Below are 26208 nucleotides of genomic sequence, written 5' to 3'. Positions count from 1 at the left end.
ATTATACACAGGTGTTCTCAGGATGGTATTGGTTTAAGTCTGAGGCCACAACCAGTGTCACTGTTTTTTTACAATGGGAAACATATTAGCAATGTTTTCACAGCTATGCTTGAAAGGGCTCAAGTCTGGCTCCATTTCTAATTGCCAATTAGGTTAGATGTGTGCTAAAATGGCTGCAATAGCTGTCGTATGCTTTTTCCATATGCTAATAACTTTTATTTAGCTCATCATCGGCTGTTGATTCTTATAGGCCTCAGTCAGGAATGCCTAATATGATAAATACTCGTGTTGTCTTAATTATTCCAGAGATTCCTGCAAAAGCCTGTCAGTATACACGCATTCAGACCATTTTTTCCACATTTCCAAAAGACTAGCTACATGAGCTGCTTAAAGCATCATGGCTGCGTTGTGTTTATTCTTTATTTTCGGTGGTTGGCCAACATCTAGAACTCAAAACTGCTAATGTTCAGAATTATGAAGAGCCATGATTTTTGAATTCATTTCCTTAATTATGGTAGTCAACTTTAAATGTGGGTTACCTGCACAGAAATATGCATTGGATAAATTATTGCGTCCGTGAAAGCAGAGGTATTTGCCCATTTGTGTCAACTTTTATTATGTAGGGTTTTGAAAGGAGGCCCAAGACAAAATGGTGATTATTGTGTCAGTGTGTAGTAGCAATGTTGATACAGTGGGTGGCAGTATAGTGTTGAGTAAAATTCTTTCTGCCATGTGAAATAGGAGTTTGCCAGAATTCAAGAAATTCTGCACAGGCTTTTTGTTCCATAAACTGAAAGGATTTTTTAAATTCATGCCTTGTTTATTTTGTTTAGGAAATGTGTGACTCTACTCATTCTACTCATAAGTTCTATCTAACGTAAGACCTGTTAAGCTCTTTGTCAATATATACAACTCAAAGAGATCCCAAAGGTGCTATGGTGTCAATATCTGACCTGAGTTCAGGATATGGAAATGGACATTTCTAGGAGAGTGGGCTATTACTGACTACCAAACCCACAGGCAGGTTAGAGAGACCAAGAGGACAATGGGGATGGCACCACTTTAGACAGCACACACTGCCTGACATGTCCAATTTCTTCTCAAATCCCCACCCAACTTATTGAGAGAATTAATGTGTGAATTTGTCAGAGTGTTTGCATCATGGGCTTGGAAAATGAGCAATAAATGGCCTTTCTGCTTTGAGTTCTAAAAGCTGTGTTGATGAAATAAGACAACCAAAAGTGTAATGTAAAATATATTAAATCATCTACTTTTGGACGTTGGTAGGAATGGATATATGTGAAGTGTTTCTGGTGGGTCAGCTCATTGTATTGCTGTGGTAATGAAATGTTTTCTTGTTTTTGTTTTGTTTCCACATGGGGGTGTCCTTATAATCTAATGTACACAAGGGTCACTCCACAGGCAATCTGTTAACTCTCTGATGTGTCCCATCTACATAATGAATTGTAAAGACTGTCTAGGACCCCCTATTCTTTTTCCTTCACAGTTGGAATTGGAATCGTATTTCAGTTCATCCTTTATGGTTTGTATGTTTCAATCCGTTAGAGGGGTCAAAGGAAACATTATTTTATCACAAAACAAAAACATTGGGTCATTGCACGTGTTGGTAGGGTATGCCATTAACTGGGTGGTGCTTTCTAAATGCTTACATAACTAGTAATTACAGTCTTCCTGCTCTTGTAAGTGTCCTAACTGTGGAATCTCCGTTCGGTGACAGCCGGAGTCACAATTCTGTCATTTCAGCAATAGATTCATGCCGTCTTGTTAAACTTATTAACTTTATTTATTATCTTACTCTTTCAGAGCAGTATTTCACTTCTCTCCTCATTTTTCTCTAAATCTCACCAGTACGAGAGGTTGAATTGATATTTGTTGAATTTATATTGATATTTAAGGACAAAGGCACTCGTTTTAAGGATTAGTTTTATTTGAAGAGATGGTTCCGCTTGCAGACGGCAGCAACAATAACGAAACTGCACAATAATTTAGTGCACATTAAAATAACAGCATGTGTTGCTCCTTTGTCTATTCATCAGCTATTTTTTCCTCATATACAACTATTTTCTCTAAAGAACAGATTCAAATTGTGCAATATAAAATACCACTTGCCTGTCAAAATAGGTCTTATTGATTCAGGTTTAAACACAGTGTGCTTCGTAATCGCAGCTTTATATTGCGCAGTCCAGATAAAAGTCCTGATATGGAATTACGTGAAAGTGAACAATTGCATTTGCGCAGTGCTGCGTTTCCCCCCTCTGCCGTCCCCATGTGTTTACCGGGGCGGGGCAGCTCAATTTGCAGCATTGCATTGCTCTCATTTAATTGCCTGACTCTTGGCCCGATATATGTTTGCCTGCGAGCAAAATAGTTTAACCTGCGCTCGTGGATGCAGCTTCACACAAACGCCATCCTCACTTCCCCGCAGCTGGTCCGAGTTTAGCGTACCCTGCATGTAGCTGCACAACCGACTGTTCTGCAGAGACCGAAGTGTGCTTCATGCTGCACAACGCTAAGGTTCTCAACGGGAACTGTGTAGCACTCACCTTCAAGCGCACACATTACAACAATATATTGATCGCCATATAGCCTACTCCTTACTCACAAAGAGAAAATTGAAATAATCAGGATCAGTCAGAAAAGTTAGACATATTTTCAACAAGTGACACTTGCTCTTCGGTATGGAATCTACGGGGAAACCCAAAGAGGAGACCAAGGCTTTGTTCAACCGAAGTGTCTGGAGATCTCAGATTTTATCTCTGGGGTGTTTGCCGACAGTCGCGTGCTTTATTTTGTCGGTGAGTTCCGTCGCGATTTGCTTTTTGACCAGCTTCAAAACATCCCAGTTGGAGCACCGAGTGCACGCGCTGGAGATGGAGAAAAGGTCAATGCCCCATCCGTCAGCCTCTGTTCTGAGCGAGGAAGGAACTGTACCAGCGCTGCGGGACACGATTGAAAAGATCATCCAAGAGGTAAGATCACTGCTTTAAAGCTAAGCCTCGGTGGCAAACTGCCTGTCCATCTTGTTTTTATTACAACCCATACCCCACCACAGGTAAATAAGAGGAACACTGATAGCAAAGTTTTCCTAATTGTCATAAACGGTTCGATTGACGCTCTTACGAGTCGGCATATGCTGGGCAGACTACCAGATTTCCACGAGACTGACATATAGAGAAGCGAATTGCTGCATTATGCATCATAACCATGATTTAGGTTTTTTTTTTTTAATGTCACGACGCAGTTGTCTGTCCAATGAAGGTGTGCTTAACCCACTTTTAACTTCTGAACATTGCTGTCAACACTAGTTTCATGAGACATAACGCAATATTGGAGTAAAATATCTGTTCCTTTTACACCGGCACTTTCTCCAGATTCTCCAGATCTGAATTCTCGAATAAATCGCAAAGAATAAAGCAGAGGGTGCATAGAGAAGATGAAGTACTATAAATCCAAGCCTTTGATTTTGATATTTGAATCATTTTGCTTTCACCATGTCACAGGCAACATAGCTATTAATATATTAAGCAACTGTCATTTTCGAGTCGTCAAGTATGTGGTGCTGACAGTACCGAGTCAATGTAAATTAGGGTGTAAAATAATAATAAAAAAATGTTATGGTTTAACGCACTCGTTAGTTTTAACTGCTAGTTTGTTCCTTGCCTGGCCAACCTTTGGAACTTTGTCATCCTGTGCTTCTAATATTGTTGACTCTGTATGGTTTTTCGCTTGTGTTGTATTGTACATCACCTGTAGGTCGCTTTGGATAAAAGCGTCTGCCAAATGAATAAATGTAAATGTAAATTTTACTTCAATGAACTTTAAGAAGTACTTAAAGTATTGACATGTAAAAATGATTCCTTATGATGCCATGGGAGCAGTTTAGTCGATGTACACTGCATTTGTCTCGTTTGAGAAAACAGCATTTTTGAGCTTCGAGGAGTTTTGACATTGCACTTTCATTCACTACCATACGATAACACCTGTAAAAGTAAACACGAGTTGCGTAATGGAAGTGGTAATAGCAGACTAGTTGAGCTGTAGTTTCTATTGAAATTATACTTAATTATTGCCATCAGAAAGACCCCCCTGTGCGACACACGTTGTTTAGTTAGACTAAGTGCAAAGATATGGTAATTCCTATGGAGCATCTCTGCACGGGATTTGCTTTTAATTTTAACTTGCATGATAATGGTGAAACTTTAAAGCACTGCATTGTACTTCGAAGTAGCCTTTTAGGCTGCATGCCCAAACAAGCCTTAAACCGGTGCGCAGGTCAGACTTTAATATGCGTTTGCTTAGCAGCAAACTTTGAGACACTTACACCGATTGTAACATGTGCATCTTTTAAATTCCTTAACCATCGAATGCAACTGTGTTTTTAAAAGCGATTCAAGCGTGAGCTAAACGGTAGAAGACCGAGACCTCAGAAGGTTAACACAATAAGGTGGAATAGCTTTATAACAATCCTGTATGATAAGCAATTGACATGGTGCTGTGGTAGGTGATTTCCATTGCGTCTGTGAACACAAATGCTCACCTTTTGGCTTTCACTGGCTGCAAAATGTGCTTCAAACAATAACCAAATAATGGTGGTTTAAGTAAGACTTTAAGGTCGAACATTTCAATTATTGCCTTTCTCATTCTTCCCCTACAGAGAATTGCCGAGACCATACCGAAGCTGCGCGCGGCAAGAGATGTGGCGCAAGAGTGTTCGTGCCCGCCAGGTGCGTTCTTTCACTCCTATGCAGTCATTCTGTTGTTCTGGCTGTGACGCTGTGCAGGGTTGAGCCCTCGTGGATTGTGTGTTTACATAAATTGCTGGCGCTGAACGGTATTACTGGAAGAAGTATGGATTGTTTTCGCCAACCATATACATCTGGGAGTGTAGTCGCCTTTGGTGTGGTCTGAATCTAAAGAAATGCAGTTCATTGCTCGTTATTTGAAGAAAGAAAAAAGAAAGAAAGTGAAGAAAGGAACTTATGCGATTGTAATTTTTTTCTTCAAGGTAGCATCGATTTGATCAAAATGCAAACACATATGCAGTGGACATAACAGAATAAACTGGAAACACCTGGTAATGTTGAGTAGCTTCTTTCATGGGGGAAAAAACAATAAACTGGAGATTCTAATTGGTTGTTATTCCAAATTAAACCAAGATGGCTTGACAAACTTTTGCTAGATTCCTTTTGTCAGGAGACATCAGAAAACACGTATATATTTTTCCTTTTGATTACCAATGACAATCACTTCAGACAGGCTTCTTAATTTGTTAGCAAAGTAATTTTTTATACACCCTTATTTTTGTGCTGTGTTTATGCTGATATAATGTGAGGTGAGAATAATCTTTTCCAGAAGTAATTCACTGTCCAGTAAACTAAGAAGGTAGACCTTTGAGAGGTGCAGTGCAGATTTCCCAAACTGTTTTTAACATGAAGTACCAAAATGGCCACATGGATCCAGGATTTGGTATCTGTGGTTGCTGTACAAGGGAAATAAGATGTTCCACTCAACCCAACCAGAATGTTTCTCTTAAAATATTCAGTCACATTTAATTAAGTTCTGCTGTTTTTACAGTCTTACAAAGTATTAGTGCATTAGTATGATTGCGTTAATATCTTGTTTGTCACCTCTGCAACACTTATTGTAACTTGGTGCAGCCTCTCAAAAAGTCAGTCAGTTAGCGAGGTACATACTCACTTATGGGTTGTGTAGTCACAGGTTCATGAGTAGTGCAAGAAATGAAAACAAGCAAACAAATAAAAATGCTTGATATCTTGAATACATAAAATGCCAGGCAAATAAAGTGAATCCTGACTATGGTTGTTTAGTGTAAACATAAGTGAGGTGAGTACTGAGAAATGGCACTGTGAGGTTTAGTTATGTGCCATGGATGGGTTTTCCCTCAGCTGTGTAAATGTAACCCTGGCTTTGTAAATAGTTTGGGAGATCATCTTTGAAGGAAAGATTGTTTTTCATATTTGAAGTTCAGTTTACATGTTTATCTTCGACCCTGTGACGCCCCTGCTGTTAAGAATGTTTTCAATAAAAATGCAGCATGCAGTGTGAATGCAGGACATTTTTTTACATTCCTCTGTAATGCTTATGGATTTTTGTAAAATGGCTAATTCAAAAACTGTAGCATCTGGAACTTTAAATTTGACTGGAGACTGATGCGTATCCATTCATCGACAGTGTGAACGTGATTATTTTTCTTCACCACCTGTGAATCCGAGAAGATGTGTTTTTGATGTGCTGTTTAGCGCTCCCTGGTGGGCTTCTAAGGTAAAGCATTCAGAAGGGGAGGCAGGCTGGAGCTCTAACTTGATGGTTTGTACTCATTATCTCGGTGAACAGATTGCCTCAGGGTGGTGTATGATTTAACTAAGTATGACACAGGGCATATAGACTAGTTATGTATTTATGTAAAAGATTTGCAGCATTCACAGTGGAAGCAGAGACCCTTAGTGTTTAAAACCAAGCTTCACACAGCCCTAGATGCACTCTAGACTGCAGGTAGAATGAGGCATGTAGTTGAGCTGACTAACCTGCTCTCATCCTTAAAGTTCTTATGTTCCTCTGACTAGAGGGGTGGGGACACTTCTGTGCTCTGGTTTCTACACATCTTTACCTGCTTGTTACTCTGAAACTGTTGGGTCTGAAGGTGTCGGCTGGAGAGCAGCTGGCCCTAATCGCTGGTTCCTTGCGTTCTGGTTTGGGCGGTGAGGAGCATCCACATTCCTCTGGCTGCTCTCCCATTGGATTCCCTTGTGTCCCAGGAGCATGGGGGGTGGTCTGACGGGAAACTCTTCCCCCATTTTCCGCTGCCTCACTGGGCTGTGGTACTGGCCCCACTGTGCATCGTGACATGGTTTGATTCTTAAAACAGGTCAAGCATTCCCAATGGAGGCCTGCTTGCACCTCTCACCAGACGGCCCACCCTTAGATCTCAGTGATCCAGACACCGAGCAGCAGTCAGTGTTCTTTTGTCATATGGAAATTTACTTTACAATCCACTGCTACAAAGGTGCTAAATTATGGCGTGGGGACTAGGTGATATGGCAACTGTGGAATCTCACTGTCTGTTGGCTTCAAGGATAAGCAGGCTCATTCATTTCAAGTATATTTGCAGTTCCAGTGCAAACTGCTCCCCTGCTCTGATATGGATTTATTTTTTTGCAAGTTCAAAGTACCAACAGCCTTTCAAATGGTGAATATCTGTGTCCACTATATAACCTTGCCTTGGGTCAAGCCAAGTCTCTCATGCTTATGACTGTCCAAAGAGCAGTATGGACTAAACACAATTAGGACAATTACTTTACTTATATTGGTACTATTACCACATTGATATTTTTAACATCTCCTGCTGTGTTTAGCCAGCTATGTCTGCCTAGAAATCATGGAACACATACAGATAAAAAAAAGAGTTCTGTGCTTCAGCTCCTTCAACAAGTTCATTGTTGATGTTGTAACTGTCAAAGTGGAGCATCGCAGCATAAACAAATGTAATATTTTTCACTTCACAGTTGATCTGTGTTGTGTTTCTGCAGCCAACACACGTTCAGACATGGTCTTTTGAAAGTCTTTTTTTTTCTCAACTGAAAAACATTGTTTTGAGTTTCCACTGTAAAATCAGAATAATTACTATGTTTAGTAGAAACTCAGCAGTGGACCCTGCAAGCCTGTATTTCATGAAAGGCTAACTAGATATAGCATGCAAAGTAGCCCATGATGCTTTGCACGCATACTGTGCACTCAAACCATGACCACTTGCCTGACTTTCTCCAGGTCTTGAGTCAGTCCAACTTAACGCCTAAGTCAGTGGATCTCAAGCCTTTGAACTGCAATCTCAGTGATTGACCTGAAGTACCCCCTGCACTTTTATGGTAAATAGTGTGTGCAGGCTTTATTTCACCTGATCTTGCAAACCTGCTGTGGTACCCACAGGGATGTGTGAACTGCTGGCTGAGAACCGCTGGCCTAAATGAATACAGTTTTCACAGTCAGAGCTGCAGGGACCTGGGTACTGTTTGGCAAGTCAGCAGAGCGCTTTCAACACGTAGGAGAATGAAAAGCCGACTCACACATGTGGAAGTTATTAAGGAGTTTTTTTTTGGTGTCTTTTTGATAAAATATGTTTTTTTTTTCTGGCATCCACAGACTATTTGTTAATTCCTTTATTATTATTTATTATGTCATGATAAATTAGGAAATTGAAATGCATATGCCTGTAATTTGTTATGTACAAGAAAATGGAGATTACATGTACTTTTATGTTGCCTCTCGTGCATTTGTGTTCTTGGCTTATCATCATTTTACATAAATCCTCTGCAAATGCGCTTTCCCTTTCAGTAAAAGTTGTGGATTCCAGCTTAGATGTATTGTTCAGTGAAAGCCATTGTTTCATTACATCGGAGTTTAAGTCTGTATACGGCAAGTGTTGCTGAATCAATTTCATGCCATCTCATCTTAATCCTAGTCATCTTTGCAGTGCTCATAAATGCAAAAATGTATAAGTGTATAAATGCAAAAATGATGAAAAACAATGGAAAGGCTTGCATCATTAAAAGCCCTTGAGCTGCTAATGAAAGTGACCTTCATACACCTCCACCCCACTAGGATGTTTAGGAAACTTACACCACATTCTGAAAAGGAAAGACAGCTTTGACCAACTTGAGTCATAATTCCCAGAATGCATTGCATTCTTTTAAGCATAGTGCTGACCAATCAGGCTGAAGTGCTTGCTTGTGAATGTGATGTGAAGATGACTCACAAAAATACTAAGCAACATGAAAATATGAGGCCAGTTTAGAACAATAGTATACCAGGAAGAAAATGAGTATACTTAATCATACACCATCAAAGAAAAGATATTTGTTATGTGATTTGTACTGTCATTCAACAGTCTTGTTGCAAAGTTGTTGTTTTTTAACTCAAAACAAATGTTAGTCAGCTCTAGCTAAAAACAAATGATCTGTCTGTAGGATAAAATTTTTTAGCAATTAATAGTAACATTGAATTACATTTATGTTTCATCCACATTGTCTGCAATCAGAAACTAGACCTGGACCTTTCAGCAGAATTACTAAAATGAGGCATATCGTTGTTTTTTGCAGATTGAGCAAAAGTAAGCTGTTTATGCTGTAATAATTAAAACAAAACATTCTGTAATCTTCAATATTTTCCCTTTAGTAAAATGGGCATCAAAAGGGATATTGTATTCTGGCCTCATTAAGACCATCTTTTACAATGGGGCCTATTGGATTAAATAAGAGCCTTTGCACACCAGCAGCCTAAATCTCATAACTTGTAACAGAGGGTAATATGTGTATTGAGAAATGCCGTTGATTGACGTGTGGCCAAGCATGCGTTGAGGTTGTGTGAGGGTCATTGAGATCAGTGCCCCATGGTTGCTGAAAAATCTGAACTTGCATTAGTACGTGGATTACATTTGACCATTAGATCCCCCCCAAAAGTGATCAGATCATCCATTTTCTGCCAGTTTGATCTAATTCAATTCAATTCAATTCAATTCATTTTTATTTCTATAGCGCTTTTTACAACACAAGTTGTCACAAAGCAGCTTTACATTGTTCCCAGGCCTGAGACCCTCTGAGAGCAAGCCTAAGGCAACAGTGGCAAGGAAAAACTCCCTATCAGGAAGAAACCTTGAGCAGAACCGGGCTCAGAGGGGGGCCCATCTGCTTCTGGCCGGCACTGAGCAGATAGAGTTAAAGACAAGTTATGCAATGTACTTGATGACATTTACGATTGACAGACAATGGTAGTTAACAGCAGAGTGATTACAAGAATGTCTCCTAGGATGTCCGGTTCGTGGAACGCAGTTGGCTTTGATGGGCTGGACAGCGAGGTAGCAGGACTGGAAAACGGGATGAGACGCTTGGGCTACAGCTCCGGACAGGAGCCCGGAGCAGGGATAGGAAGCAAACAGAAAACAGTGGTTAGTGGATGATAAGAATGGCAGGGATGTAGAACAGAGAGGCAGGAGAATGAACGTGCTTTCATATTTCTACCCTTCAATGAAGCAACTATCCTCACTATGATTGTTTTGAAAATTATTTTTGATTAGTTTCAAATCATGGTTACAGTCATAACTGTTTACAAGTGGCATGACATAGGACCACCACTAAAATTTCAGTATATATAAGTAATCAGAGTATCCTGAATCAGCCCTGTAAAGGGCAAGTGTGTAAGTTGCCACTCATTATCTTTTAACAGCTCAAAAGATTCTTGCTTTTGCATTGTTTTAGCATTACATATTTTATTTTATTACATGTAGCTCTTTTCTTAGCACCTTTGTAGTCAGTCTCTGCTTTGCTCCAGAAATGCAAACTCAGGTGGCTATTGAGTGAATTGTGACCCAAGATTCCTTGCGTAACATTGAGCATGTAAATATTTAAGTTCATAGATGTTTGCTCAATATTGCATTTAATAAAGGATCATCCCACATTTCATTTGGATTTCCCATGACCATAATGCTTTGAGTTATGATTATTGGAATAATGTGTTTGCGTGACTCATGTCATAGTCAGAATACTTGAATATTTGGATTAATATCACAATATTAATGTGCATATAAATATAGTCATGGTGTTTCATAAATGAAAAAAAAATCCTTTGTGTTTGTACCATCTTCTGACATCTCATTCTCTTTCATGTATAATTTTCCTTCATAGTTAAAATGGTAATAATATGTACATGGTAATTTGACAGGTAACCTTGTAACTTGGTAATAACACTGTCTTGGGCAGAAACATGGAATGCATTTTCACAGGAGCAAAAAGAACAGGAGTGCAGACAATGAGCAGCTGAGCAATGAACAGAGTAACAGTGTTGAGACTATGTGGACTGGAAACGCTATCTATGTAATTCTGCTAACTTCAGGTTTTTATTTGAACGGGATCACTGCTCAGGGCACAGATCCGGCTTCCTGAGCGCAGCATTTGGTCTTCCAATCGCCAGCTGATTAACAGGCAGATGTCTTGCCCTCTTCACACAGCCTCGTTGCAGTAGCCTGGGTCACTTGCTTGAACCCCTGCTGCCATTGTTTCAGCCTAACCAAAGGTGGCTGTGGTCTTTTTCCAGTGTTTCTGTGAAATGAATTAAGGTGATATTCTCTCAAACAATGCTCTCCCTGTATCTGCAAACAGAACATGTGCTGTTGACACCCTCAGGTGGGGGGTGGGGGCATTACCCCCCAGTAAATCTCCTTGCTTGTAACTCCTTGCTTGAAACTTGTACAGCCATGGAGAAAGCAGAGAAATGTGGTCCTTGCCTGTGAATTTCACTCTGAAATGACAGGGGAGAGACTAATCTGAGTTCTGAATTTTCCCAAGGTTTTCTGGATTTACTGAATGGCTTCATGAATTGGGAGAATGCCATGTTTTGGCAAGGGAACCTGCCTTACAACTAGGAGGCTGAAGGTTCCTCTCTGAGGTAGGGCATTGATACTGTCCCTTGACCAAAGTACATAACTAGAATTGCTTAAGTAAATATACAACTCTTTAATCTTACAACTATGTAAGAACAGAAGCTCTCTAAATTGCCGTGGATGAGTGTGTATTGCAAAAGCATTCAGACCCTTGACTAATTCTCACATTTTACAGAACTACAAATGAACAACTGAAACTGAAACAACTACAAATTGAAGCAATTGAAAGTGAATTTCAATTGCAATTGAAAATTGGTTTTTTATGATATTTAAAAACAGTGCAACTCAAAATTAATAATAAGGGGACATCGGTTTTATTTTCAGACAAACAAAAAAATGAAATATACAAAATATTTGTCACTGAAAGAGTATGTGTGTCAATGTCAGCTCGTCCGCTTAGTGAACGGAGACAGGACTTTGCCTGGCAAGCTGACCTCCCTGGAGAGGGACTTCCTGATGGAGGGACGGCCCCTCCAGTCAGCCCAGCGTGCTGATGAGAAAAGACTCCAAGTGCTTTTCAAGCTTTTCAGCATTGGGTCACCCAGACCCATGAAGCCATGCCTCAGCAGTTTTAACTACTTCCCCGACAGAGGGGGAGCTGCCTGGAGGAGATCAAAAGTGGAACTGGGGTCTGTGTTCCATCAGTGTCCTGGGGCAACCCCGGATCCGGGGTCAGAAGGGGTCAAGTCCCCGTTCTCTCCCCCAGGGAGGAGGACGATGGTGCTGAATGAGTCGTGTCCTGGCATTCTGCCACATGATTCCGGTGTGATTTCGGCTGTCCCTCTTTATGTTGCCACCTGCCCATTTCCCTGTGAATGGTGCTGAAATATTCCCTAAAATAGTTACTACTTAAATCAATGTTATGATATCATCCATCAGTTAAAAAATCCAAAGTTCTGACCAGTAGCGTCGTTAAGTCCGATCATTCTATAGCCCCGAATATTTTAAGCCTAGCCCCGAATATTTTTGCCCTGAAGAAGTAGGTGTTTATAGCAAAACAACAGACAGACTGTAACTGAGTGGAACTTGCAGCGTCTGAAGGTGTGATAATATTTATTTATTATAAAGGTAGATATAACCTCCCCAACCTACCAATGCCAAAATCCCTTCAAAAAAAAGACAAGCCCCAGGCAAACTTGACTTTGACCCAGGTCTTTTCAATAGCTAGAAACACCCTCAGCTGTGACCGTGCACTGCTAAAATAAAAATCTGTTGACAATGACAGCTTTGGACAAAGTTGAAGAGAAAGAGAACTTCCAAATGTCATATTCAAATAATAATAATAATAATAATAATCAGGAAGGAAACACAAATAAGACTGTGTTTGCTCAGTAACACGTTCATCTTGCTGTTGTAGCTGAAAATGTGTGCTTCTGTTAAGTTGGTGTGACTTTAAAAGAAAAAAAAGCCTAAATGCCAGCTGGCATTCCCATTCATCTTGCTAGTCAGTGTGAAAAATCAGTGAAGATTCAGGCAAATTGGCTAAGAAAGCCAAACCTGGAAGTTATGCTTTTCTCTCAGGCCTTTAGTTTTCAGGTGTTAGCAATTAATGCCCCCCCCCCCCGCCCCCCACCAACTGTATTTAGGTGATTCAATCCAGCTGGAGAGAAATCAGCTTGAAGAGGAAAACTGTGAACTTTGTCACTTCTGAGGATAAAATAAGGCTGCATGTAACATGTACTGCACATGTGGCAGCTTGCACATTCGTCACAGATTGATCATGCTGTATTTCCACAGACGAACCTTAGCTATACCTGAGGCTTTTCCACTGCCCTGTCTGAGCTGTACCTGAGGTGTGTCCAGTCACTTACCTCAACTGTATCTGAGGCGTTTCCACTCACCAACATCAGCTGTACCTGGATCCTTTTATAATACCATTCACTATAATCTTTTTTTGTTATGTCTCTAAAACAGCAATACCAAAAGCAATAAAAAAAAAAAAATTCCAAGGCTTTCATTTTCCATCACAATGCTGTGAATGATCTGACTCAAATGATTTATGAAATCATGCAGTATGTATAGGTGTGTCCTGTAATGAAGACGTTCATCCATAAACCTGCTCCACAGTCAGCAACACCTGAGCAGATATTTATTCACATGAAAATGGAAGATGCAAAGTTATGATAGGTACTTATAATGTGCCTTTATGTAGCCGTATGACTCCCACAACCATGCACCTGGCCAACTATTGAAACTTGGTCATGCAGCACTTCTAATATTGTGACTCAGTGTATGGCTTTCACATGTGTTCTACTCCGCCTCACTTATAACTCGCTTTGGATAAAAGCGTCTGTCAAATTAATAAATGTAAATGTAAATGTAGAGAAAGATCCTGCAGAAGGTTTAAAAAATCACAACCAACTGTGTTAGTGTACTGTGTAATAAACCTGATAAGCTTAGCCATAGCTGATGACCAACTCCCTGTGGTGATCCCCAACAGTATCTCCCAAAGGGTTTCTAAACCCAGCTGCTTCCAGCCTAGAGTCATTGTGAAGAGATTTTTCAGACACTGCACAGCCTCTTTAAGCCACAGACACTCTTGGAATGAGGATGGGAAACGAAATTGTTTCAATAAAGGCAGCATTTATGGAATCAGGTGGTTAAGTTAAGGACTGGGACAAAACCCTGCAGACACTGCATTCCTCCAGGACCAGAGTAGAGTAGCCCTGCAGACACTGGGGCCAGTGGATTGGAAAGGGTGACATCATGGGCCCCACAATGGGTGAAGCTCCCCTGTACTGTCAACCCCTGACTCTTGTGAACCAATCAAATGACTGCACAACAGAACACTCTGATTGGTTCAGTAGTTGTGTCATTAGTAATGTGTAATAGTTCCACTCAGTTTTGGGGTTCATGTAGCCTCACTCTTCCATCAGCACTGATCCCTACCTCTACTCAGTCTTTCTCATCAGTACCTTCCTCTCTCTCTTTCTTACTTTTAATCACTTCTGTTCAGTGTGGATGCCCATCTCATTCTAGGGCATGTTTCTGGTATATCTCTGTGGATGATCGGGTAGAGTTTAACGTGATCCTTCTTCATGCTTTCAAAAGTGCATGGGAGGATGTGCTGCAAGGGGTGTTAGCTCAGGGGTACCAGAGGCGGTGGGTGGTCAGGGCTCAAAGGTCAAGCCTTTCAGCACCTTTGGCAGAGCCTCATCAGATAACTGCCTCCTATCAGCCTGGGGATCTGGTCTTCCAAAGTCAGGGGAGAAGTGATCACAGCTGCTGCTGTTTCTGTTCTGGAGAGTATGGGATTGGCAACGCAGCGCAGGAAGCAAATAGCAAGGCCCATAACCACAAGGTTGCTGTTTCGATTCCCCACTGGGGCACTGCTGCGGTACCCTTGGGAATGTTATTTAACCCATAATTGCCTCAGTAAAAATGTCCAGCTGTATAAATGGATAACATGTAAAAATTCTAACATATGGGTCGCTCGGGATAAGAGTGTCTGATAAATGCCAATAATGTAACGTAATGTAATGTTTGTGAGGAAATTCTGCATACAGGTTTTATATGTTTAAAGCAGTAGTAATCAAGAACCTGTGCTTTGTGATTAACAATCTGGCCAGCTTCAGTAGGGCTTGCACATCAGCATCTTACTGGTATGTGCTTTACGTTATTTTGTCCAATGATGCAGCATTACATTTATGCATGTCATATTTAATTTTTACTATTACATAAAGATTGGGTTATATTAAGTACATTTTATTATATTGAAAGATATTTGTAAACCAGTGGTCCTTTTTCTTTCTGCTAAAATAATTTCACATGAACAGCACAAATGTGGAGCTCCTGTGTCACAATAGATTCAATTGATTAATGAGGCATCAGCTGCTAATTGGTGATGCGCATTCAAAGTAGCATGCTTAATAATTGCACAAAACAAGTAAAAATTCTCTATCTCTCCTGTATTTGTAGGTTACCGGCCTCCACTAACATTCTATAGATAAACACAATTTACTGAGAAACTTCAGCTGGGAGTGACTATATATGTATATGTAGACCCTCTGACGATGACACATTAATAGAAAAAAATACGCGCCTATGCACCTATACAGTTTGGTGTTTGGCGGGGGGGGAACTAGGATTAGGAATAGGCTTGGGAGGCTGAGGGCTGTCAGCTGCAAGTGCTAAACTGAAAAGGTAAAGCACCTCTTTGTCCCTGGAAAGGACAGTGTTTCCCTGAGTGTGCTGCCAAGAGCATTACACTCCCCCAAGCCCCAACTCTTAAGACAATAGCAGAAGGGACTTGTTGAGAGAGTACGGGGGGGGGGGGGGGCTTCTCTTGTTGTCGTGACAGCAGACAATTCCAGGGAGGTTGGCCTCCTGATTTGTGAAGCAAGCTCTTTTCACTGCAGGCAGAAAAGCACTATACTGAGGACACAAAGGGTTGAAAGAATAGAGGCACAAGAGCTCATAAGCTCAACAGAGCTCAACAGAAAAGGGCTAATGGGCCCAGAGCACAGGCCTCTGTACCAGCACACTTAGATTTCCTCAGATATGGAACCTTTTTTGGCACCATGTGAACACAATGGCAGAAGGTGATGCTTATGTTATCGATCACTTTTTGGCACCACTTGAACGCAATGACTAAATGTAACATCGTGTGTGCATCAATCTGAGGCAGTTTATGCATCCTGTTGCCATATAGGCCTGCTGCTCTTTAGGATACTTGTTGAAAATGATGCATATGCCAAAGCAATTCCTGCTGTATGCATCTAGCTAGGCTCTGTTCTTCATATTGTCTCTCAATCACTGTAACTGGCTGTCTGGGACCTCTCCTGTCATTGTTTCTGCTGCCCTTGTGTTGCGGTCATTAAGTGCATCTTGCCTAGAGGGCCTCGTGAGCCTCTCTGAACGAGGACTGTCTGCCAAATGAATAAACGGGCCGTGCGGGTTTGTCCTGCCTTGTAAATGGGGAGAATTTTGCCGTCCGCAAATTGCGCGTCGTTTATGATGCGTTGCGCTGGCTTGTGAGTGGACGTGTCGGAGCGAGTGTCCTGCAGCGCATTCCTGCAGCCGGGCGCAGGACCTGCCATGGAAGGCAGATGTTTCCAATAGAGTGGTTTAGAGCGGGCTGGGACATCGGGCCTGGAGCGAGGACCGCAGGGGTAATTGCAGCGTCGCAAAGCCACTAAACGCCTCACAGCGGCGCAGGTGGTCTCTGCCCTCTCCCAGCATCCTTTGCTCTACCCTGAAATCTGTGGGAAAAGCCAGTCTTTGTGTGGAATGTTTCAGTTTTACTTTTCATGGGTGGCAAGAATGTGGCAGTGCTTAGAGTAGGCTCCATTCATCCTGGCTTAAGCCTGGGTTGCGTCTCCTGGGTTTGATTTGTAATTTTGCTCTCAGTACCATTTATGATGACTGCTCTAGAGGGTGGCTCTGAGACTTTTCACTGGTGTGCACGCACAGGAATTTTTGCTTGTGTGTGTGTGTGTGTGTGTGTGTGTGTGTGTGTGTGTGTGTGTGTGTGTCCGCGTGTGAGCACATTTGTATGCATATGCCTGTGTGAATTTGTATACCTGTGTGTGTATGTGTGTGTGAGCGCATTTGTATTCATATGTGTATTTGTATACCTGTGTCTGTGTGTGTCTGTGTGTGTCTGTGTGCATGTATGTATGCATATACTTGTGTGTGGTGCATACATGCTTGTGTGTGTGTGTGTGTGTCATGGGGATGAGAGGCTACTGTATTTGGACAATTCATCAATCCCCTCCTTTTGGAAGTGTGTATGATATTCTGCAAGAGGGTCTCTGTAGTAATGAAAATCTGTATCTGTATACCGAGAAGCTTCTCCTACACATCAGTCATGAAAATGATATGTTTATGAATCTCAGTTACAACGAAGCAGAATCGTGCTCTGAAAATACAAGCTGAATGAGTTGTTGGTGGGTTCGGTTGACAGTTAACTGCCTCAGTATTCATCACTGTGACCGTAATGTCTGTGAGGTGGTGTGACAGGGCTGTAAATTTGAAAGTTCCACTATTTCTGTCTGCTGTGGGAGGGTCCTTGCCACAGAATGAGAGTGTGGGGAAAAAAATAGCAATGAGAATGAGACGGGTGGAGCTGTCAAATGTTATCGCGGCTCTCAAAGAATAATAGGGTTTCACTGTTGAGGGTAATGTCTTTTAATTGGTTCATACTGATCAGTGATAGATAGATAGACAGATAGATAGATAGATAAATAGATACTTTATTTTGTCCCCGTGGGGAAATTGGTTGACAGTACATTGTAGCTCCATCACTTTTCTGTGGCCTCTGAAGTCTTGGTCTCCCATCATTAGAAGAACCCTTAAAGAACTGCAGGAATTCCCCATGTGAAAGAACAGCTTCCAGGTTGCACAGTTTCATGTTACAATGTCAATAGAGGCAATTTGTGTTTTTTTCTCTTTATTACTTAATTGATTCTCCAGGTTTATGCTACCATTTCAATTGAAATGAACATGGAAGTTGTCCTCTATGGTTTCTTTTTTCTCTGATCTCCGTAAATTGTACAAGAATTTGATTTGTTGAGGTTTCAGTTATAGTCATTTTTTGGTGCTTTGAAAGTTTCTAACTTGATTGCAGAATGATTGTAAATGCTTGCTTGTTTGTGCACATTTGCTTTGGTTCTGACTTTGTGAACCCACTATCTGTACCAGGTGACTGAGAAACTAAGTGTGAGATTAAATCCAATGTGCTTTGCCATTAATTCTTATTAACAAATTTAAATAAACATTACTTTTTTAAAGAAAGAAATACAACACAATATGTGTTTGACTGCTTAAATTCCTCTCATCTTTTAGGGCAAAGCACATTCCAGTGAGAGTGATTTTAGGCTTAAATATGTGTATTGGACAATAACCACAAATGTCCACTCGGCTCAATCTAGCTCAAAAACTAGCCCCCTCGCCTAACCCCCTAACACTCCCGTCACCCCTGCTTCTCAATCTTTCTGTATTTTGTAAAGTTTGAGGAGGAACAGTAGTCCAAAAAGTTGGCTGAACCCCTCAGAAGCAGTTAAATTTAGAAATGAAAAAAGGGAATGTAAATATTTTTAGTTACTTGTGTAAATTGAGCGTTATTCATAGGCTTCAAAGGAGAGACAGAATTTTGAGTTGGGAGCAATTATCAAATGCCAAGTTTTACATTTGTATCTCAAAAACATTCCAAAACAATAAGTAAAAAGGTAGCCTTATGCCCTCTTATTGAAAGCACCTGTTGTGGATCGTTAGAAGGCTCTTTACTCACTTATAAATTTCTATTTCAATTTTCTGTGCAGTGTGTCAGATTTTTAGTAAAGTAATAAAAGGCCTGATTTTCTAAAAAAAAAAAAAAAAAAAAAAGAGAGAGAGGGGTATGGAAACAATTACACAGTGTTTGGTTCCATTGTCAAAAATCACAGGTGATGAATTAAATTGCCCTAATGTTGAGGAGGAACAGCTTTTCAAGGCAGCATTTCAAAGTTGGCCCCAGGTCGATGTTTAAGATTAGTCGGTATGATATTTTTAGTACTGGCAATATGGTTTATGTGAGTCCAATGGAGAGAAAAAAATGTGTGTTGACTTAATGTAGATATCAGTACTTCAATTCATGTCAGTAAGGTGAATATTGCACTTGTTATTTTAACTCTTCCCTCCAATATGTTATTCCATCTTAAATTACATGTGGTAAAATGAGTTGTTAGATTGGCCTCAACAAGTATAGTAGTTGACCACTTGCCTGTTGGCTTGGTGCTTTGTTTTGTATATCCAACAGAGCACATTACCTTCTTTCCTTTTAAAGTACTTGTTGACCAATGGGGAATCTGTGATACCCTGTGTAGACTGAGATATGGTTACTCCAGAGGTACATTATATTATTGGCATTTAGCAGACACTCTTATACAGAGAAACATACACCAATTACAGGTTTTTACAATGTTATCCATTTATACAGCTGGATATTTACTGAGGCAGTTGTGGGTTATGTACTTTGGCCAAGGGTACAGCAGCAGTGCTCCCGTGGGGAATTGATCCAGCACCCTTTCAGTTACAAGTCCCGCTCCGTAACCACTCTGCTACACTTCCCAGAAGGTAGTAGTCTGATTTGTGTTATATCTGGGGAATGCAAAGCTCCAAATTCTTTTAATACAATAGGTTATTATTCATTTATTTATTTGGCAGACGCTCTTATCCAGAGAGCATTACCGTGTCATGGCAAGATGTATACAGTGCCTGTTCCAAGGCTATGTACTGTACTGCATTGGGGGGAGGGGGCAAACTGTGGTGAAATTAATTAGCTCCAGCTCTAACCTCAGCTCTGTGGGTTCACAGCTCTCCTTTAGCATCCATTGTAGCGTACCCTGAAGTTCAGCCAAGAGTGAGAGGAGAAAGAAGATGGCTATCACACGTGTAAACAGTACAGCTTTTTAAAAGAGTGAGCTTGAGGGAGATAAAAGGTTGGATTTGACACGCGGGTGGGCCTGCTTTCGTCCCTCTGTGGGTGCACACAGCCTCCCACAGCTGGCGCTTTGGGTGGTAGTGTGTTGCAGTGTTTAATTGAAGCAAATTTGTAACCGGAAGGTTGTGGGTTTAGGACCCAAGTGGTGCAGACGTTTCCAGTCTGAACAGTCATGAAATAGCAAACACAAAAAGGGTCATGGGCTGTTTTCATACCTGAACAAGCATTCATCCATTTTGTTACAAGCTAATCCACTGTCATTGCCAGTGCTAAACATTTGTATTGCAAAGCACAACAAATGCTCTGAGACCAGCCATCACTCAGGGGTCACGGCTGAAAAGCACAAACATTTGTAAACTGTAGTGACATATTCAACAGTGCCACTCTTTATTCCCCAGAATATCAGCACCAGGATGTGCCATTTGACAATAACCAGACCAGGATCTGATGGCATTGTGGTTTAGGATCTAGGAATGTAAGTAAATAGGTGATTGCCAGTTCTAATCCCATGTTGTGGCATTGCTATTTTATTCCTGAGCTAGGTTTTTTGGACAGCAGCAAGGAATTAAGGAATAAAGGAAGTTTGCAGATAAAAAAGTGTGTATTTCACCCACAATCTAGTCAATTACTTGAAAAAATGAATGATTAGAGAAACTCATGTACATATTTTATTAAGTTAATTTAACTCAGAGCTGGCTTTGGCTTGCTAATGTGCAGTTAGCACAGAGACACTTCAGACTGCACTGCAGGCTGTTCTGTGGGTACATGTATTTATTGTTGCATTGCTTGCTTTTTTGATTGTGCTGATCTGTGCATTTGTGATGCCACATTACAAATTTCCCCTCAACGGATAATAAATGTTCAATTCATGCAAAAAATGAGTCATAATTACAGTTTAAGGAGGTTTTAAGATTTCACTGATTTGAATGAGAATTAAAATGCTTGTTAGTGACTGTGCTGTGGTTGACCGATCAGGCACAGTGGTGTGCTGTGAGTTACTGGCGTGAAATTGAAGCACATGTTTTGGGAAGAAATGGATGACAGGACCACTTTTGAATGTTGAGAAACAGCTGCACTCTGTGTGGGAGGAAGGGAAACTCGCAAACAAACAGAGGCGGGGATACAAACACCCCGGAATGAAAAAAAGGTTCCGTTTCCCAGGTGGAAAAAACCTACTTTTCCCAAACCTTTGGAAGCATACCCTTCAGCACACAGACTAGAGACCAAATTTCAGGGCTTTGTTTCTGGGCCAGCTCCTAGAACATTTTTTTTGCTGGCTTTTTCCTGAAAGTGCTAATAGCAATTATAGGTAAATTGAGTCCAATTATATAACAACTTTCAATTATATATTCTATTTTTTAAAGTCCATCTGTATATTTCAATTAATTGCAGTGATCAAGTACAGTGAAGAATCAATGTATTTTATGGTGTGTGCACTGGTGCTTGCTCTGCATACAAATCAAGAGGTGGACATTTGGACTCTTTATTCCACCTGAGGTCTAAAGTGTATTCGAGACTGTGAAGCCTGGTTTACAAGGCCTCTGCTTGCATTTCATATCCTGGTGAGACATTCTGTGTATATATCACTCAATCCATTTAAACTTACACCTTTTGTGTATAATAAGGCATTATATAAATATTATAAATAAAAATAAAATATAAATAATATAAGTAAAAATTATAAATAAGGCATTCTCTCCTCTCGCGTGTGTTAGTAGTCCCTTCAACTATAGTGTGTTGATTGATGTGTTGATTTGCATACATTGGTCCAGCCATACTGCTCTTCCCTCGGCATTTACACTCTTCCATTCTGGCACAGAATCCCCTGCCAATGGGTTTGGCAGCACTGCATCAAATAGCAAAATGCTGACAAAAAGTGTGCAGCGAGAGTACAGAGGCCGTGTTAATTGGGTGTAGACAGCGGTATAACTCTGTGTCTGTCATCTTTAGAGACGGCTCTGCACATCTTAGCGAGCACAGACATCAAAGCGGAATGATTCTGAAATTGCTCTTTGCCTTCATATGCACTCCATATGAGTTTTGATTTCATTGCGAACAAGGAGCCTGTAGCGAATGGAAGACAATCTACTTGTGATTTGCTCCCGGACCCGTCTTCTCCCTCTGTGCTGTAATCAGCAGCAGACTGGGTCCAAAGCCTTCCAGCTCCTGAGCTGATCCAGGTCACCTGGTACCGTATGAAATACTCCCAGCTCCTCAAAGCATTCTCCTGTGGGTTAGAACTGCCAAGGTGGTGTGGTAACATGCCAGATGCATTTGGGAATTGAGGTTTTTGTACAGAGGCAGAGGGCATATGACCGGGACTCCATGAGCGAAAGTAACCTTATTCACTCAAGACTGTTAGCTACAGTCTTAACTGCAGATCTGCAGATATACTGTACCTCCAGTCAGTGGGAGGTTTTCTTCACCCCTCTGTGTGGCAGCACACCACATGCCCTCATAATTTAACATCAAGCTTCATTTTTTTCTGATGTTATTTCTGAAATGCTTGATTTACTTTGGGGCCCAGGACTGTGGACCCTCTTGGTGCTGTCTAGGGCATTGAAGGCCTTCATCTTGTGTGTTTTTCATGTGAAGTCAGAGGGTATTTGCCCCCTGCTGGAGGGTTTTTTTTTTTTAATCCAATTCAAGAGGCGGGTTGGTGGGATTTATCCACCCCCAAACACCCAAATTTCTTCCCTCTCTCATTTGGTAGTTTTCCAATCCATGAAAACAAACCATCTAGACATTAAATGGATGTAATAATAAAAAGTAAATAAAAGTTTTAAAAAAATAAAAATAAAAAGTTTGGAGATTTCATTGCAATGTTTGGATGAATGGATGTTTTTTCAAACACATTTGTGGAATTCCAAAGTGAAAAGTGTACATGCTGTGGTCTGGTTTTCCAGATGACAGTCTCCTAATGATGCATACTGCTGAGCTTTTCTCTGATTGGCTGAGGTGATGAGATGCCTAGACATGGTCCTCTTGACTGAAGTAGTACCACACAGGCTGTGTTGATGGAAAGTGGTTCAAGAGGAAGTTTGAAACTTGCAGATGACAAACACGCAAGGCAAACATAAACACAACAAGGACACAGCTGATGGGTATCTGTTACATCACAAGTTAATTGGAATTCCCCCATTGACATAGTGCTTGGTCTTGTATTAGCACTTTGTTAGTATGCCTGCTGTACAGCACAGTAGGCACATATATATTGCATAGCTGCCCATTGATACTGCTGGATGTATACAAACATAATTCAGGGTGAACACAATGGTAATGCCTCACCAAGGAATCAAACACAAACCCTTTCAGTTACAAGACTAGTGTGTTGGTCAGTTTAATGTGTGCTGTGGTTGTTTGCAAAGATGGCTGTGAATGAAATCTGAGAATTCCATGTAAAATCTCCAGGCAGTGCTCTAGATCTTTGTCTCTGGGTTAGAGTGGATATCTCTCCTTCCCTGTGCCATGCTCTGGTCTTACCTGAGAAAAGTGCTCTCTCTGCGCTGCTGTGTGTGTTACTGCATGGGGCTGTCAATCCAAGAATTTCTGCACACTGCCGTTTCTGCGCTTTCCATGGTGTCATTCTATGGACTGACATCACGGAACACCTTGACCTTGACTGATGTTTGCTGGTTGGCTGGAGACCTGTGTGTGTCAGGCTTTCAGGGGACCCAGGTGCAGACCGGAATGCCAAACCAGGTGTTTATTTGACGGCAAGCCAAAAAAACAGTAGTCATAAAACAGTCCATGTCAAAACCAGAAGAGCCACAGGCAGAAATCCAAAATCACAAGGCAAGCTCAAAATCCAGAAAAAAAAAATCAAAAACCAGAGCAAGCAGATACAAACAGGCAGGAACAAAAGAGATAAATACACTGAGAAAACTGACAGAGAACAAAGAAATTAGAGGGGTATATATACATGGGCTGATAATGAGTTAACAGGGAACAGGTGAGCAGGATGGGCTTCAGGTGGGTGTGGCAGAAGGGCACGACAGGGGGTGGGACGATGGAGCACATGGGCTGTAAACAAAAACAAAAGCACATGCATGCAAAAAAACAAACAAGAGACACACCCACACTGACAGACAGGAGGACAATATAAGCAAGACGTCAAGCTGGAGTACTGACGTGTGTGTGGGTGTGTGTTTGGGCTGATGGGTGCCTGTTTCCATCCTGGTCCCAGTCCCAGTACATTGTGGCATTCCTGTCAGCCAGTGTCACATCCATTACCATGGAGAGGGACTCACAGCCTCGATAACCTCTGACCTCTGACCCCTGTCCAGTCTCCTTAAGATGGAGTCCTGTTAACTTTTTGGTCATCAGATTTAATTTTTCAGGATGGGAACAAATAGTGTCATACAGTGGACTGCCTTTGTGTCCAGGAGGTGGCAGATTTGATCTCCATGTGGGCACTATGATTGTACCTTTTAGCCAGGTGATTAACCTGAGCTGCTCCCCTAAGTATCCTGCTGTATGTAAATGAATAAGCTCTGCCATTACTGCCGGGTAAGGGTGTCTCATACTGGGCTGAAAAAAAAAAAAACAACAAAAGAGGATTATATATATCATAATTGGGGATGAGGGAAATGCAGCTGAGACAAAGTGGTGGAAGGTAGAGGCAGATCTCATGGATGCAGCCTCATCTATCGGTTTTCGGAGAGGTGCACCAAATTGATACAGCCATCATAGACCATCATACTATCATACCAGCCCCACACACATACACACACACATACATACACACACACACAAACACATGCACACTCAAGGGGATTCAACATACAAATCCAACATGGAGCAGCTGTCACAGAGAATAAACTCGATGCATGATTACGTACACAGCAGATCATGCTGCGTATTACATTCAAAAAGAAATAAACTAAGATAGGCAGTGTATGGAATCCAGATGCAGTTCTCACAGAGCTCTGGGTAGTTTTTCTGTCTTTGAGAGAGAAAGAGGATAATGTTTTTGTGTCATCTGTCATTCTTTCCCAAAGCTCCTCTCTATCCTTTGAGAAAATATAGATTTTTTTCAATTTGTTAAGACATCCCCCAGTATAAAATCATGTGGTCTTTTTGTAGAGCAAACCCTGCTTCTGGCCTGTGCCGGGGCGCGCTGGTATTTGGCCTGTATCTCTCAATCTGGTGGGCTGCCTGAGCAAACCCAGGTGGGTTTTTTTGTGTCGTATTCCGTACATAAAATAAAAACACTGGCTCTTATTAAAGTGGCGCCTGGCAGTGTGAGGCCAAGTGTTTCCCATCTGCGCCGAGCGGGTTCTGCCGCAGAAGAACAAGACAGAGTTCGACACACATCTGTCACAACACAGCATCCAATCACAGCACAGCGTGAGAACTGTTCTGTCTGTCGGTGCCCGACGTCTGTGTGCACCATTGCATTGCAAAAACTCTGATCTGGAGTCTTCCAAGAACACTACTGATGACAGTAGTGGAAGAGTAACTTTAATAACTTTAAGAATAACTTTAAAATAATTGAAATTATTTTAGTTTTACTTTTGTTGTTACAGCACACAGTAATACACAATAATTATTCATTATTCTCATGATGATTATTATTACTACTGCTAACACTTTTACTACAACTACTTGTAATATTATTACAATTAGTAATAATAGTAATAATAATAATAATTTATAGCTCTTTATTCAGAATGACTCGCAAGGCCATCATGGTACGGTATATTCTATCCTGTAAGAGGAGTAAAAACACGAGCCTACATACTGAGTCACACAGTGAAACATCAGCGACAAAGCAGTGAGCTGTTTGACAGTGACTAGGACATATTAAAGAGATGAGCAGGACAGGCAGACATGATGACACGCAGGCTAATTGGCGAGATGGCAGATGGCATCTTCAGCATGTCCCCTGTGCTGGGCTACCTGAGGCCTCGATCAGAGCTGTTTCTCGTTTCGGGTTTCAAAGGGTTTCATCTGCACTGTGCTGTCCCTGTCTGACTTGCTTACTCCGCCTGCCCGCAGGCGCTCTGATTCCGGCAGGATCTGTGAGTTTTGGCAGGGATGCTCAGATGCTTACATTGTTTATATCCAAAGCAAACTTGGAGGGGGGCACAAGAAGAAGATGCAGTCGAGAGGAGCACAAGCCTTTCTGTGCTGTTGACTTTGAACCACACCAGCTGACCACAGAGACAGGGGCAGGGGGACTGTTCCTTCCTCAGCAGTTTTCAGTCCTGGGGTTGGTCCATACAGGACATGCTGCCATAAAACCCCAAATGGAATAGCTTAAAATATCCATTGATATGAAAGGAAGAATCAATCTGCCTTGGACTGTTGAAGA

The 26208-nt window shown here is 41.3% G+C and overlaps 1 protein-coding gene across 1 annotated transcript in view; it reads left to right on the top strand.

Annotated features, from left to right (window-relative positions):
• Positions 1 to 2404: 2404 nt before the first annotated feature.
• Positions 2405 to 26208, top strand: part of LOC118774531 — a 95336-nt gene continuing 71532 nt past the window's right edge. The window contains exons 1-2 of the mRNA XM_036523878.1: positions 2405 to 2990; positions 4676 to 4745. Coding sequence (XP_036379771.1) covers positions 2700 to 2990; positions 4676 to 4745 — 361 coding nt within the window. The 5' untranslated portion in view covers positions 2405 to 2699. The remainder of the gene's footprint in view (positions 2991 to 4675; positions 4746 to 26208) is intronic.

Source organism: Megalops cyprinoides, chromosome 3, assembly GCF_013368585.1.
Source record: "Megalops cyprinoides isolate fMegCyp1 chromosome 3, fMegCyp1.pri, whole genome shotgun sequence".
In the NCBI taxonomy this organism is placed as follows: domain Eukaryota; kingdom Metazoa; phylum Chordata; class Actinopteri; order Elopiformes; family Megalopidae; genus Megalops; species Megalops cyprinoides.
The sequence above is the reverse complement of the archived record's forward strand: the minus strand, read 5'-3'. Positions and strand labels throughout refer to the sequence as shown.